The sequence below is a fragment of the Mercenaria mercenaria genome, chromosome 11, assembly GCF_021730395.1.
Source record: "Mercenaria mercenaria strain notata chromosome 11, MADL_Memer_1, whole genome shotgun sequence".
NCBI lineage: Eukaryota > Metazoa > Mollusca > Bivalvia > Venerida > Veneridae > Mercenaria > Mercenaria mercenaria.
The window spans coordinates 77,405,964-77,418,998 of record NC_069371.1 but is presented as its reverse complement, the minus strand read 5'-3'; the positions used below and the strand labels follow the sequence as shown (position 1 = coordinate 77,418,998).

Below are 13,035 nucleotides of genomic sequence, written 5' to 3'. Positions count from 1 at the left end.
AAAAACGATTTGTTTTAACTGCTTAAAGTGCCATAATGGCTTTGTTTATTATGTGACTGCCGCATGTGCTGTTATGAACATAAAATATAGTAATAACTTGTTAAATCCTATTTTTGATACTTTTTTATAACATATTTTTCAAAGGTATTAAAGTATAACTCACAAAGTATAAAGTATTACTGCGTCCATTCTTTTTTATTACCTCCCTTTTATGTAAAAAGAAAAAATACATGTGCAGTACTGAAAGAAGTGTTTTCCCAACCATGTAATTATGCATATTCTCTTTTGAGAGTTGCTGTATCGGGTTTTAACATTATGGAATTTTAACACAGTGCAGTTCACCTAAACAGACGTGACAAAATATCTTATTGAAAAGTACTTTTAATAGGCATGTTGAACAACTGTTAAAGATGGTTGAGGGGAACATTTTCTTAATCTCTATTCAAAATCATGTTTGATACATGTACCTATTTCTTAATGTCTTGTATAGAGAGCACCATTTGCCACATGTACCTATATTATCTAAAACAAATGTGTTCTCTTATGGCAAAGATTTTAATGGTCAGATTGCGTTATATTTTATCTATGTGTCAATGGGGCTGTTGCATTCTAGGGTTTATTTCAAGGTTAGAGAGTTAGATGTAAGGTCATTTCATAGCATTATTAACTGCAAATTGCTTTATTAATTAATGTAATGATAATAATTGTATAACAGCTTAATATGCATTTTACATGTGTGGAAAAAATGCTATGCTTATGAATGAATTATGCATATATCAATCATTCATTTAAGTATATCTGAAATAAATTAACTAATTGCCCGAACAATGCCATTTTAAGTCAGTGTGATGAAAACATACATGTACTAAATTAACATTGAAGATAAAGGGAAAATAGTGTCTCCAGTTTCTTTCACTGCTGGTGTAAATAGTGTATGCTGTTTTCAATCTATTAAGACATGTTGTCGTCGTTTAAGAAGGAATTGAGGTCATTTATCTAAGTGGGACATTTCTAAGTATTTTAAAGGCAATACATGTATGCTGCAATCAAGACTTTGACTGTTTCATTATGCTTTAAAATTTTGTTGCATAGTATTTCCATTTATTCATAAGGAAAATGTCATAAAGTTGCATATACTTCTGATGATATAATTTGTAGTGAAATAGCATAATCATTTCGGAGCTTTTAGTTATAAATGTCAGCATTCTATATCTATCTATTGGCTTTTAATCACTATACAGAAGAGAATATCTATATAAAAGAAGAGGCTTTTAAAATAAAAATGAATCATTATGTTCACAAAATTCATGTGCATACATCTATTCCATCTCTTGTCAGTATGAATAACTATAGCTTTTTAGTTTATACTAATTTATTTTTAAGCTCAATTGTAATGAAAGCTAGAAGCTTATCTGAACCACACTCGAATCCTTTTCCTGGAAAATGGAGTACTGGTGTCATTTGAGAAGGCTTGGTTTTGATCCAAGTCGGTATCAAAGTCTGGGTTGAGCGGCCGACACCTTATACTCTAGACAACCGCTTCTCTTACCTATAGTTTCTTGACGAGTTACTTATCCCAACAAAAATGTTGTAGTACCAGAACGCTCTGGCATGATATGTGACCGGGATAAACATGTAAAGTGTCACACCAGAAGACTTCGGTTTGATAATTTGAACAGGAAAAATGTCCTGTGTGGTCAAAGCTTTCAGCTGCAAGTAATGTTAAATTTGTTTGAGATAACTATTTGTTCATGCAAAAAACGATGTAAGGGTGCATATAAATCATGTAAACACCTCTAAATGATAAATTATAACAATAAACCAGTAAATAAAGACATAATCATCAAATAAACGTTTTAACTTTCCATTACAATAAAGCTTTTCAAGATATGACCATATTGATACTTAACTATATCAAAATAAAACTATTTGAATATAGAGATTTTATATAAATATATGTAATATGTGTTCTATTATGGAAATTACAAAGCTTATCACAAAGCTTATTTAGTCGTCATATGACCTAGAGTTGTGTTAATGCGATGCTAAAACTACCAAAAAACAAAAGAACAAAGCTTATTATTTGATACATGTATATCATGCAAAAGAACCGTAAATGAACATGAACCATGTCTCCCAATATAGCTTTATTTCAATAGAAGGATGAATGGAACTGGCATCTGCATGTCATCTGAGGCCCTAGCAGACATGAAATGCTGCCTTTATATCGTTTGATCTACAATGTACAACAGTAATATAAAACTGATGTTGCGTTCCACATGTGGTCTCATTATGATTACAAATACAGAGCGGGCACGATTTTGCGATAGACAGACAGACAGAAAGACAGACGAACGAAACAAAATGGAACAAATCTTCTACAAAAATTTAGTCGTTACACATATTTATCACCTCTAGATCAATCGAGATCAAGCAGCGCATCTAAGGGCTTATGGTGCATGCACGTAAAAGCGTATGATTTTAAAAAGAAGACATTTTTAACGTACGTATGGACGAATGTACGGACAGACTGTTATGTAGCATGACCTAACTTTATGCAAATATATCACTTGACCCAAACAGTAAGTATGAATCAGTTTACACATAAATATGTATCAAGAATAAGATAAAAATTAACTTTTACTAAAATAGCTATTTGTTTTAATGGCGGCCATTTTGAATGTTAAAAATAGAATTCCAAAGAGCTGTGACCTTGGCCCTTACAGCCAAAAGTCTTATGGTGTCCCAAGCTACTGTTGTGACCTTGGCCCTTACAGCCAAAAGTCTTATATTGTCCCAAGCTACCGTGGTCTCGGTATGACTAAAAATACAGAGCGGAAACGATTTTGCGACAGACAGACAGACAGACATACAGGCAGACGGACGAACGAAACAAAATAGAACACATTTTCTACAAAAAAATTAGTCTTTACACATATTTATCACCTCTAGATCAAACGAGATCAAGCAGCACATTACAAGGCTTATAATGTATATACGTAAAAGCTTATGGTTTTAAAAAAGAAGACATTTTTAACGTACGTACGGACGAATCTACGGACAGACTGTTATGTAGCATGACCTAACTTTATGCAAATATATCACTTGACCCAAACAGTAAGTATGAATTAGTTTACACATAAATATGTATCAAGAATAAGATAAAAATTAACTTTTACTAAAATAGCTATTTGTTTTAATGGCGGCCATTTTGAATGTTAAAAATAGAATTCCAAAGAGCTGCGACCTTGGCCCTTACAGCCAAAAGTCTTATATTGTCCCAAGCTACCGTGGTCTCGGTATGACTAAAAATACAGAGCGGAAACGATTTTGCGACAGACAGACATACAGGCAGACGGACGAACGAAACAAAATAGAACACATTTTCTACAAAAAAATTAGTCTACACATATTTATCACCTCTAGATCAAACGAGATCAAGCAGCACATTACAAGGCTTATAATGTATATACGTAAAAGCTTATGGTTTTAAAAAAGAAGACATTTTTAACGTACGTACGGACGAATCTACGGACAGACTGTTATGTAGCATGACCTAACTTTATGCAAATATATCACTTGACCCAAACAGTAAGTATGAATTAGTTTACACATAAATATGTATCAAGAATAAGATAAAAATTAACTTTTACTAAAATAGCTATTTGTTTTAATGGCGGCCATTTTGAATGTTAAAAATAGAATTCCAAAGAGCTGCGACCTTGGCCCTTACAGCCAAAAGTCTTATGGTGTCCCAAGCTACTGTTGTGACCTTGGCCCTTACAGCCAAAAGTCTTATATTGTCCCAAGCTACCGTGGTCTCAGTATGACTAAAAATACAGAGTGGAAACGATTTTGCGACAGACAGACAGACAGACATACAGGCAGACGGACGAACGAAACAAAATAGAACACATTTTCTACAAAAAATTAGTCTTTACACATATTTATCACGTCTAGATCAATCGAGATCAAGCAGCACATTACAAGGCTTATAATGTATATACGTAAAAGCTTATGGTTTTAAAAAAGAAGACATTTTTAACATACGTACGGACGAATGTACGGACAGACTGTTATGTGGCATGACCTTAATTTATGCAAACGTATCACTTGACCCAAACAGTAAGTATGAATCAGTTTACACATAAATATGTATCAAGAATAAGATAAAAACTCACTTTTACTAAAATAGCTATTTGTTTTAATGGCGGCCATTTTGAATGTTCTAAAAATAGAATTCCAAAGAGCTGTGACCTTGGCCCTTACAGCCAAAAGTCTTATATTGTCCCAAGCTATGGTTTTACAAAATTTGGTACTTTTGTCCAGCATGTCTAGATCTTTCGAAATTGGCACTCTACTAGAACTGTATTTTTGAAGTAACAACATAAATAGAACTATTTATAATTTTACTATTGATATTTTAGTTTGCATAATTTAAATGTACATTTGTGACTTAACTAGATATTTTCATTTATAGTCGCCACTCAGCAGTGTTCCCACTGGCATTTGAAATTGGGGATGAAAACTGAGTTTTTCTTGCACTATATATAACAGCTGTCTCCAAAACAGGGGGTGCAATTTAGTACCATTCGGGTGGTGTGTGGGGGGGGGGGGTGAAAAATCCCCATTTTGGGGTTTCTGGGAAGCTCAAATTCCAGAAGCTTCTCTGGGTCATTATAATTATCATATGACCTTAATTGTTTTGGGCATCTGTAGGTCAAAGTCGCAGTGACATTTAGACTGAAAATAGTTTCCAGTCAGTAAGGACGTTTTTGACCTATAGTTGTCAAACTTATGACCGCAGTCGTTTTTAGGTATCGGTAGGTGTGTGTGTGTGTGTGTTTGCATTTATTTACCCATGCCACAATATGCGCGAGCATAATCATTAGATCAAATAGCAAGGTTACAGCATACAGAATTGCATACCATGTTGCTGACAAGCCATCATTAGGCATATTAATCTTCGTGGGGGACTAATTTTCGTGGTTGAGTCAATCCACGAAATTTAATCCAAACAAACTCCCATTCATTTTATGTTCAAAAGTTGAAATCCACGAATTCATATTCCCATAAAATTGCCATTTTGACCAAACCCACGTAATTTCATGCCCACGAAATTAAATGATTTTACAGTAGCTGTTTTACACAAGCTTTTGTTTAGGTATTGCACTTTAGTTTAAAGTAAACGGGAGGTTTTTCAACTCAAGTTCATCTGAAGTGGGTCAAAAAAGAAGAACTTCCAATGTTAGCAATTTTCAATATGAAGAGACACTCATGTAAGATCTTTATGTTATGTTTTCAGATATGAGAAGAACAGAATTTACACATATATCGGGGAGGTGGTTGTCTCTGTCAACCCGTACAAGACTATGGACATTTACAACACCAGTTATGTGGAGCAGTATAGGGGACGGGAGATATATGAGCGGCCACCACACATTTTTGCACTCGCTGACAGTGCGTACAAGACAATGAAGAGAAAAGCACGAGATACGTGCATTGTTATATCAGGTAAGCTGTGGTTAGTTTTTAATGTGGAAAGAAATGAGAGTGACCATAAAAGGGGAACAGGCATTTGCTCTTTGTCTGAGTAGTTCTTTAAAATTCCAGTATGGTTATACAGATGATGTCCGGTTTTTAATTTTCCCCTACTAGGTACCCACTTTAGATTCAAACCCTGCCTGTGTGGACCCAGTTTGAAGAAGTCATCCAGCTTCTACCCAAGTGTTAGCGTGTTCCTGAAATAATGCTCTGAGGGACAATTTTGGTCTTTCTGAACCAGTTAAAGCTAGAAAGTTGCCATTATGGTCTACATTGTTTTCCATGTAACTTAAAACCCTTAGTACTTACATTTTTTCCTCCCACGGAAATAGATTTTACTCGATCATAGATTCATGCAGCAACCAGACCCGTGATTAATCTGCTGTAGGAACTAGTAATATAATATTTTAACTTGACCTGATTTATTTTGCTACAAACATTGAAGACTGAAACTGTCTGTGTGTTATTCTGCAACAGAATCACTGTTGATCCTCACCCTGCCAAATTTCTATAATGACCTTGTCCATCTTTCAATTTGGACAGAACCATTAACTGTTTAAAGGGGTGCATACCTGAAAGAAAAAAGAAATGACTGAATGGTGAACAGTGCAGCTCATGATCAGACTGCACAGATGTGCAGGCTGATCAAGATCTACACTGGTCTCAAAGGCAAAATCAGTTGTGTCCAGCATGATAAGGGTTAGTATGTCACCATTAATACTGGTATGTCATAATCATCATAATGTCGAACATGGTAGGAATGGATGCTGGAAAAGAGAACCACACAAAACAGGCAGATATTTTGTGGATGTCGCCAAGGATTTAGATATTAATCCTTGCTATTGTGTTAAAATTGAAATAAGATAATGTCAACCAGTAATAATTATGTTGTTGAATTAAGTCATAATTGTTGTTTAGATGCATACTATAACAATATCACTTGGGCTGTGCCCTCGTGAAATAATGCCTGCACATAGTTATGAACACATAGGAATGTCTTTATTCAACAGCAAATTACTGTTTAAGATATATTATGTCTTAAACAAAATTGGTACAGAAAAAGCTATTTCTTATTTCATAAAATTTCATGTTGTGAACTGTTCAAGTGCACGAAGAAAGTGATTAATATAATGAGAAATTTTCTGCATCAGCTCACATTCTGAGGATCAAACAGACAATCTGTTACATTGGAATGCTAAACTGTTTTGATTGACATTTTGTTACTTTATTTATTCTATTTTCCCCCTTGGAATGGACAGTAAACATTTTTATGTCCCCGGCATCTACTGATGCAGGAGGCATATAGTGATTGTCCTGTCCGTCCGTTCGTCCGTCCGTACGAGGTTAACCAAATGGGACCGTTTCGTCTAGCATCAATACCCCTTACTAGAATGACTTGATACTAATGCAGATGTAACCTGTGACCATTCCTCATCTTCAGACATCTCCTGACCTCAGTTTGACCTTGAACTTGACCTTGTTTTGGACTTAGGTTGCTTTGTATCGACAAGGATGCCACCGGGGGCATCAAGCGTTTATTGAACGCAGCTTCTTGTTTTCAGCTGTACCGTATTTGTTCTGTTAAGCAACCTATGCAGTATTGTAATTAATTATTACAAAAGGGAGGTAAAAAGAAATATTCTGCAGGATTGTCTAACCTGCTGCCCAGGTCAGAGATTATAGAACTTGCATTTGAAGACCAGTCTCAGAATACCAGCACCTGATTGGTTAGTTCTGAGCACAAATTGTAAATTGACCAATGGCAAGGCTGAATTCCGAGACTGGTCTCTTAACTCAGCTTTTAGCTCATCTGATTTTTTGAAAAAAAATGATGAGTTATTGTCATCACTTGAGCGGTTGTCGGCGTCTGCGTCTGCGTCGGCGTTGCCTGGTTAAGTTTTATGTTTAGGTCAGCTTTTCTCCTAAACTATTAAAGCTATTGCTTTGAAACTTGGAATACTTGTTCACCATCATAAGCTGACCCTGTATAGCAAGAAACATAACTCCATCTTGCTTTTTGCAAGATTTATGGCCCCTTTTGTACTTAGAAAATATCAGATTTCTTGGTTAAGTTTTATGTTTAGGTCAACTTTTCTCCTAAACTATCAAAGCTTTTGCTTTGAAACTTGGAATACTTGTTCACCATCATAAGCAGACCCTGTACATCAAGAAACATAACTCCATCTTGCTTTTTGCAAGAATTATTGCCCCTTTTGGACTTAGAAAATCAGTTTTCTTGGTTAAGTTTTATGTTTAGGTCAGCTTTTATCCTAAACTATCAAAGCTATTCCTTTAAAACTTGCAACACTTGTTCACCATCATAAGCTGACCCTGTACAGCAAGAAACATAACTCCATCCTGCTTTTTGCAAGATTTATGGCCCCTTTTGGACTTAGAAAATATCAGATTTCTTGGTTAAGTTTTATGTTTAGGTCAACTTTTTCTCTTAAACTATCAAAGCTATTGCTTTAAAACTTGCAACTCTTGTTCACCATCATAAGCTGACCCTGTACAGCAAGCAACATAACTCCATCCTGCTTTTTGCAATAATTATTGACCCTTTTGGACTTAGAAAAATCATTTTCTTGGTTGAATATTATGTTTAAGTCAACTTTTCTCATAAACTATCAAAGCTATTGCTTTAAAACTTGCAACAGTTTTTCACCATCATTAGTGGACACTGTACATCAAGAAACATAACTCTATCCTGCTTTTTGCAAGAGTGATGGCCCTTTTTAGACTTAGAAAATCATGGGTAGGACAATATTTCTATTATACAAAAAAAATCAGATGAGCGTCAGCACCCGCAAGGCGGTGCTCTTGTTCAACCTTAGAGCCAGCTCCCAACATATGAGCTTCATGTACCTTTAAACTCATAATTATATAGAATTTGTAAATTTTTAATTTCAAGGATTAAGCTTTATTAGGTGTTACAATAGGATTTAACTAATAAAGTGCTATATGTAATGATTTGTTTAATATTTTTATGATAATGTGTATAATGTACACATTAAACTAACCATGTATATTACATAAGTAGCAAATATTACATGTTATATATTTCAGGTGAGAGTGGATCAGGGAAGACAGAGGCTTCTAAGATCATTATGAGATATATAGCAGCAGTGACCAATGTTGGTGGCAGGAAGGAGGTTGAAAGGTAATATAGTACATTACAGACAAACCCCACACTTCCTGAACCATCGTACAAGCCCTATTGATTGAATAATGTACACTACAGACAAACCCCACATTTCTTAAACCATCATAGACACCCTACTGATTGAATAAGGCACACTAAATAAAAAATTCAGACTTAAAAATACAAATTGATTGTATTAAAGGGAACTGCTTATATAGGAGATTTTCTTTGCCTTTAAGCAATTCTAAAGTCCCTGTTTGAACCATAATTCATTTTATATTATATTCATTAGTAAAGTAAAAAATAAATACTGTTCCAAAATATTATTCACTCATGTGGGTAATATAGGGTCATCACAAAATACCAGTGGTTAGTATAGTAAGATGATAAAGATTTAGGTGTTGTCTTTTTCTACCGTCAAGACAAATATTTACTTTCAAACTGAAACTTTCTGTTTTCACAATATAAGATAAAAAGTAGCTAATAAAAAAGCATTGTTTGGTCCATGAATTTACATTGTACATGGTTTGGCTGAAAAGCAAACTTTTACCCATTAAGTTCTGGAAGTAAACCGGGGAAAAAAAAAACACATTTTACATGAAATGTTGTGTTGCCAAGTTGTCAGTTGAGTGATAAGCCAGGCTTCTTTACTTCCTGAACTCCGGGGTGATGTCGGCATTCCATCAGACAATGGTGTTGTTTATTATTAATGTATTTTTGGCATGTTAAATGTTATACACCATTTTACATAAAATTAATGTGTCCTGGTGAATTAAGTACACTGATTGATTGATACAGGTAACCTGGTTAAGGTATTTAGAAATCATTATCATTTGGTTTGAAGCAATCATATGTCTTGATTGATGCGCTTTTTTTTCCAAGCTGTAGGTCACAAGATAATAATTTTGTAATGGTTTAATTTTATTTTGAATCTGGTTTAGATAAATATAAACTGATACCAAACTGTCTGTGAGTGACAGATATGAACCGCATTGTCTCTTTAAATATAATTAGGCTCAGTTACAAGAACAACTACAACTATTGATAAAAGTACTGCTCAGCATACCCATTTTGTTGTTTACCAGCGTTATTAAACATTACATACAGGGGCCTTCGTGGCAGAGTGACTTTAAATCACTTGCCCCTCATTTATGTGGGTTCGAGCCTCACTCAGGGCGTCGAAATATTTATGAGAGGAAGCCATCCAGCTGGCTTACGGAAGGTCGGTGGTTCTACCCAGGTGCCCGCCTGTGATGACCTATGATTGTGTTGGTGCGACGTAAAACCAACAAAATAAATAAATAAACATATTGTTAAATCATTCAATTCTGTGTGCACAAAATTTCGTAGTTTTGGTCAAGACGCCTGTGAAATGGGGATATGAATCTTAAATTTCGAAAAATAAATTTTGCCGGAAATTTGCTTGTTTGTTAGTATTAAATTTGCTTAACGAAAACCTGAAATCGACAAAAATAAGCCCCCACCCCGCCTCTCAAAAATAAAATATTTTACAGTATTTGGATAAAACATTGAAAATAAACCCTTTTTAATATACATTGAACAGAAAAATAAAAAAAAAGCACAGTATTTGGATAAAACTTATTTCATATACAATGAACAGAAAAATAAAAATAAGCCTGCCGTCTGAAATTTTGATATGGTAGTTTTATGGTAGAGTAGTTAGGTCAAAGGTGTTTCTTACTGGAGAAAGATATATTTTGCTTGTATCGTATTTCTGAAATGATCGGGTTACCACGTTTTAATGTGATTTCACCAAGGTATGTTAAAAGGACAATGGCAAAATTGACTGATAAAAGAAATGAAACCAGTTTTGAAAGCCAAACAGTTGAAGTCTTGAAAAAAAAGTTATAATACAGGGTTAGCAAGAGGAAAATGCACATTTATGGCTTGCACAAATATATATCATTTATATGATAAAGCGTGGCTGCCCTAGTGTTCATTTCTGCCATTTTACTTGGCACACGCTACCTCTGAATCAACTATTTCATTGATCTCAATGTCTTAATTGCTTTTTTTAATATGTTTAACTGATTACTTTCTGTTGAAATAGAAATATTGTGAAGTCATTTAATTTCGTGTGCATGAAATTTCGTGGTTAAGTCAAAACGACTAATTTGTGGGGTTATGAATTTAGAGATTTTAAATGTTTTGAAAGTTATATGAATGGGAAAATAATTTGTTCATTGTGATTAAATTAACCAGGAAATCCACAAAAATTAACCCTGACCCTGCTAAATTTCTACAATGAACTTGTTCATATTTCAGTTTGGACAGTACCATTAACTGTTAAAAGGGGTGCTTACCAAAAAGATACTGACTGAATGGGGAACAATGCAGATCATGATCAGACTGCATGGATGTGCAAGTTGATCATGATCTACACTGGTCGCAAAGGCAGAATCAGATGAGGGTTCCCTAATCTCCCATGAGAATTAATGATTTTACAGTATTCAGTATTGACCCTCTGCATGAAACAAAGGTTATAAAATAAGTTGAAGAATCAGGGGCACAGACAGAACCTTAGTAAACCAAATAGTTCTATTTAATCTTTACCCTGCTAAATTTCTAAAATGGATTGGTCCATCATTCAATTTGGGCAGTACTACATACTATTCAAAGGGTTGTTCACTGAATATTTACTGACTGAATAGCGAACCAGTGCAGACCATGATCAGCCTGCACTACGGATGTGCAGGCTGATCTTGGCAAAATCACTTGTCGTCAGCAGGTTAAAGGTTAAATTGGTGTTATGTTAACTATTTATGTAATGAACCCATTAGATTTAACCATTTGAAACATGTAATGGGATATTAAATATGTAATATCCTTTAAACGTAATTTAATGGATGAAAGCCCGTGTCATGACTGTAGTGTAGGTAGATGTCGTGATAACATCTTTATATCATTAAGTCACAAGACTTAGTGGTTGTAGTTCTGAAATATAAATTTTCCTATCCATTACCATTTTAGTCCTTGCTATGTAGGTTTTATCCTTATTTCTCATTTTTTTATCCTTGTTGTAAGCTATTTAGAAGTTTCTTTTGCCTTTCAATCCATTGGTAGAGTAACTAAATACCATGTATGTTTCATGCTGCCATGAATGCATTGATGGAGTTATATATACTCTCCTAATTATCTTAATTACATGTACTGACATATATATAAATAGGCTGGTTCCTTTGAAATGAAATTCTGTGGTTTCAGTTTTGCAAGTAGGGCATCCTGTAACATTTCTGCCACTATTAGCATATTACTAATGAATGGTCTGTGATATATAAATAAATTTTTCTTAAGATATCAATGAAATCAAATGGAAGATTGCTGAATTTTGGCCAAATTTAAACTCTGATTCCAGTAGCAATCAGGCAATCTTAAAATGAGCAGCTGACCTATGCAGATTTTATTTTTACTTCAATTTTCCTGTAATCATGATGAAAATATGATCAGATCATTCCGGTGATAATTTTTCCTTATGGGTGCGGTTACATTATTTTTCTGCCTTGGGACATCAATATTGCCTATGTTTGTCACCTATTTGTTAATATTCAGGATTTTAACTTATCTGATAATTTTAAGCTGTTATTTTATCATGTTTATTTTGTACTTCCTTTATCGCATTTCTGTCAATCTTCCATTGCATATTAATCTTTTCTGTTCATTTTTTTTTTATTTCAAAGATAATAAAAACTGTACAGAATATCTTCAGCTGTAATCTTGTATTTATATCAGTCGACATGTAGGCGGGTTTTGTTTATTTTGGACATATTTACTGTACAAGTGTATAGTACATTCTTACTTTACAGGAAACCTTGATAAGATCTGGCTGTCAAGTTGTCAGTAATCATGTTAGGTGAAATTTACTATTTTGAGAAGATCCCCAATTTTTTTTTTTTTTTTTGATATTCAGTTTAAATATTTGTTTAATTTACAGCCAAGTGCTGATAATACTGGAATGCATTCACTGCTTTTATCTTGTCAGGTCTGAAGTTTATAAACCAGAGGCTTCATAACATTTATCTCTTCTTATGCAGGATAAAATCTTAATAACAACTCAGAAATTTTCTGTCTCTGTTTATCCCCACTGAGCAGGAGCAGGTGGAGATGTATTCTGCCTGTCTGTTCACCTGTCTGTCAGTCAAACATTTTGTTGAGATGAATTTAATGAGACTTGTTATATTGATTGATGACTATTTGTTGAAGAAATGATTGTTTGAAACACAATTTCAGCTCAAGTTATCACTTACTTATCTCCCGTCCATTATGCTACTCAGCAGCTAAGAGAAATTTCTGTCTGTTAAAACTAATTCTATTGTAATATGCAACCGCCA

General features: G+C 34.2%; 1 protein-coding gene across 1 annotated transcript in view; it reads left to right on the top strand.

Annotated features, from left to right (window-relative positions):
• The window catches only part of LOC123532704 (unconventional myosin-Id-like), a 59,734-nt gene that overhangs the window by 9,072 nt on the left and 37,627 nt on the right, over window positions 1–13,035 (top strand). The window contains exons 2-3 of the mRNA XM_053518227.1: window positions 5,306–5,514; window positions 8,611–8,704. Of these exons, the coding sequence (XP_053374202.1) occupies window positions 5,306–5,514; window positions 8,611–8,704 (303 nt within the window). The remainder of the gene's footprint in view (window positions 1–5,305; window positions 5,515–8,610; window positions 8,705–13,035) is intronic.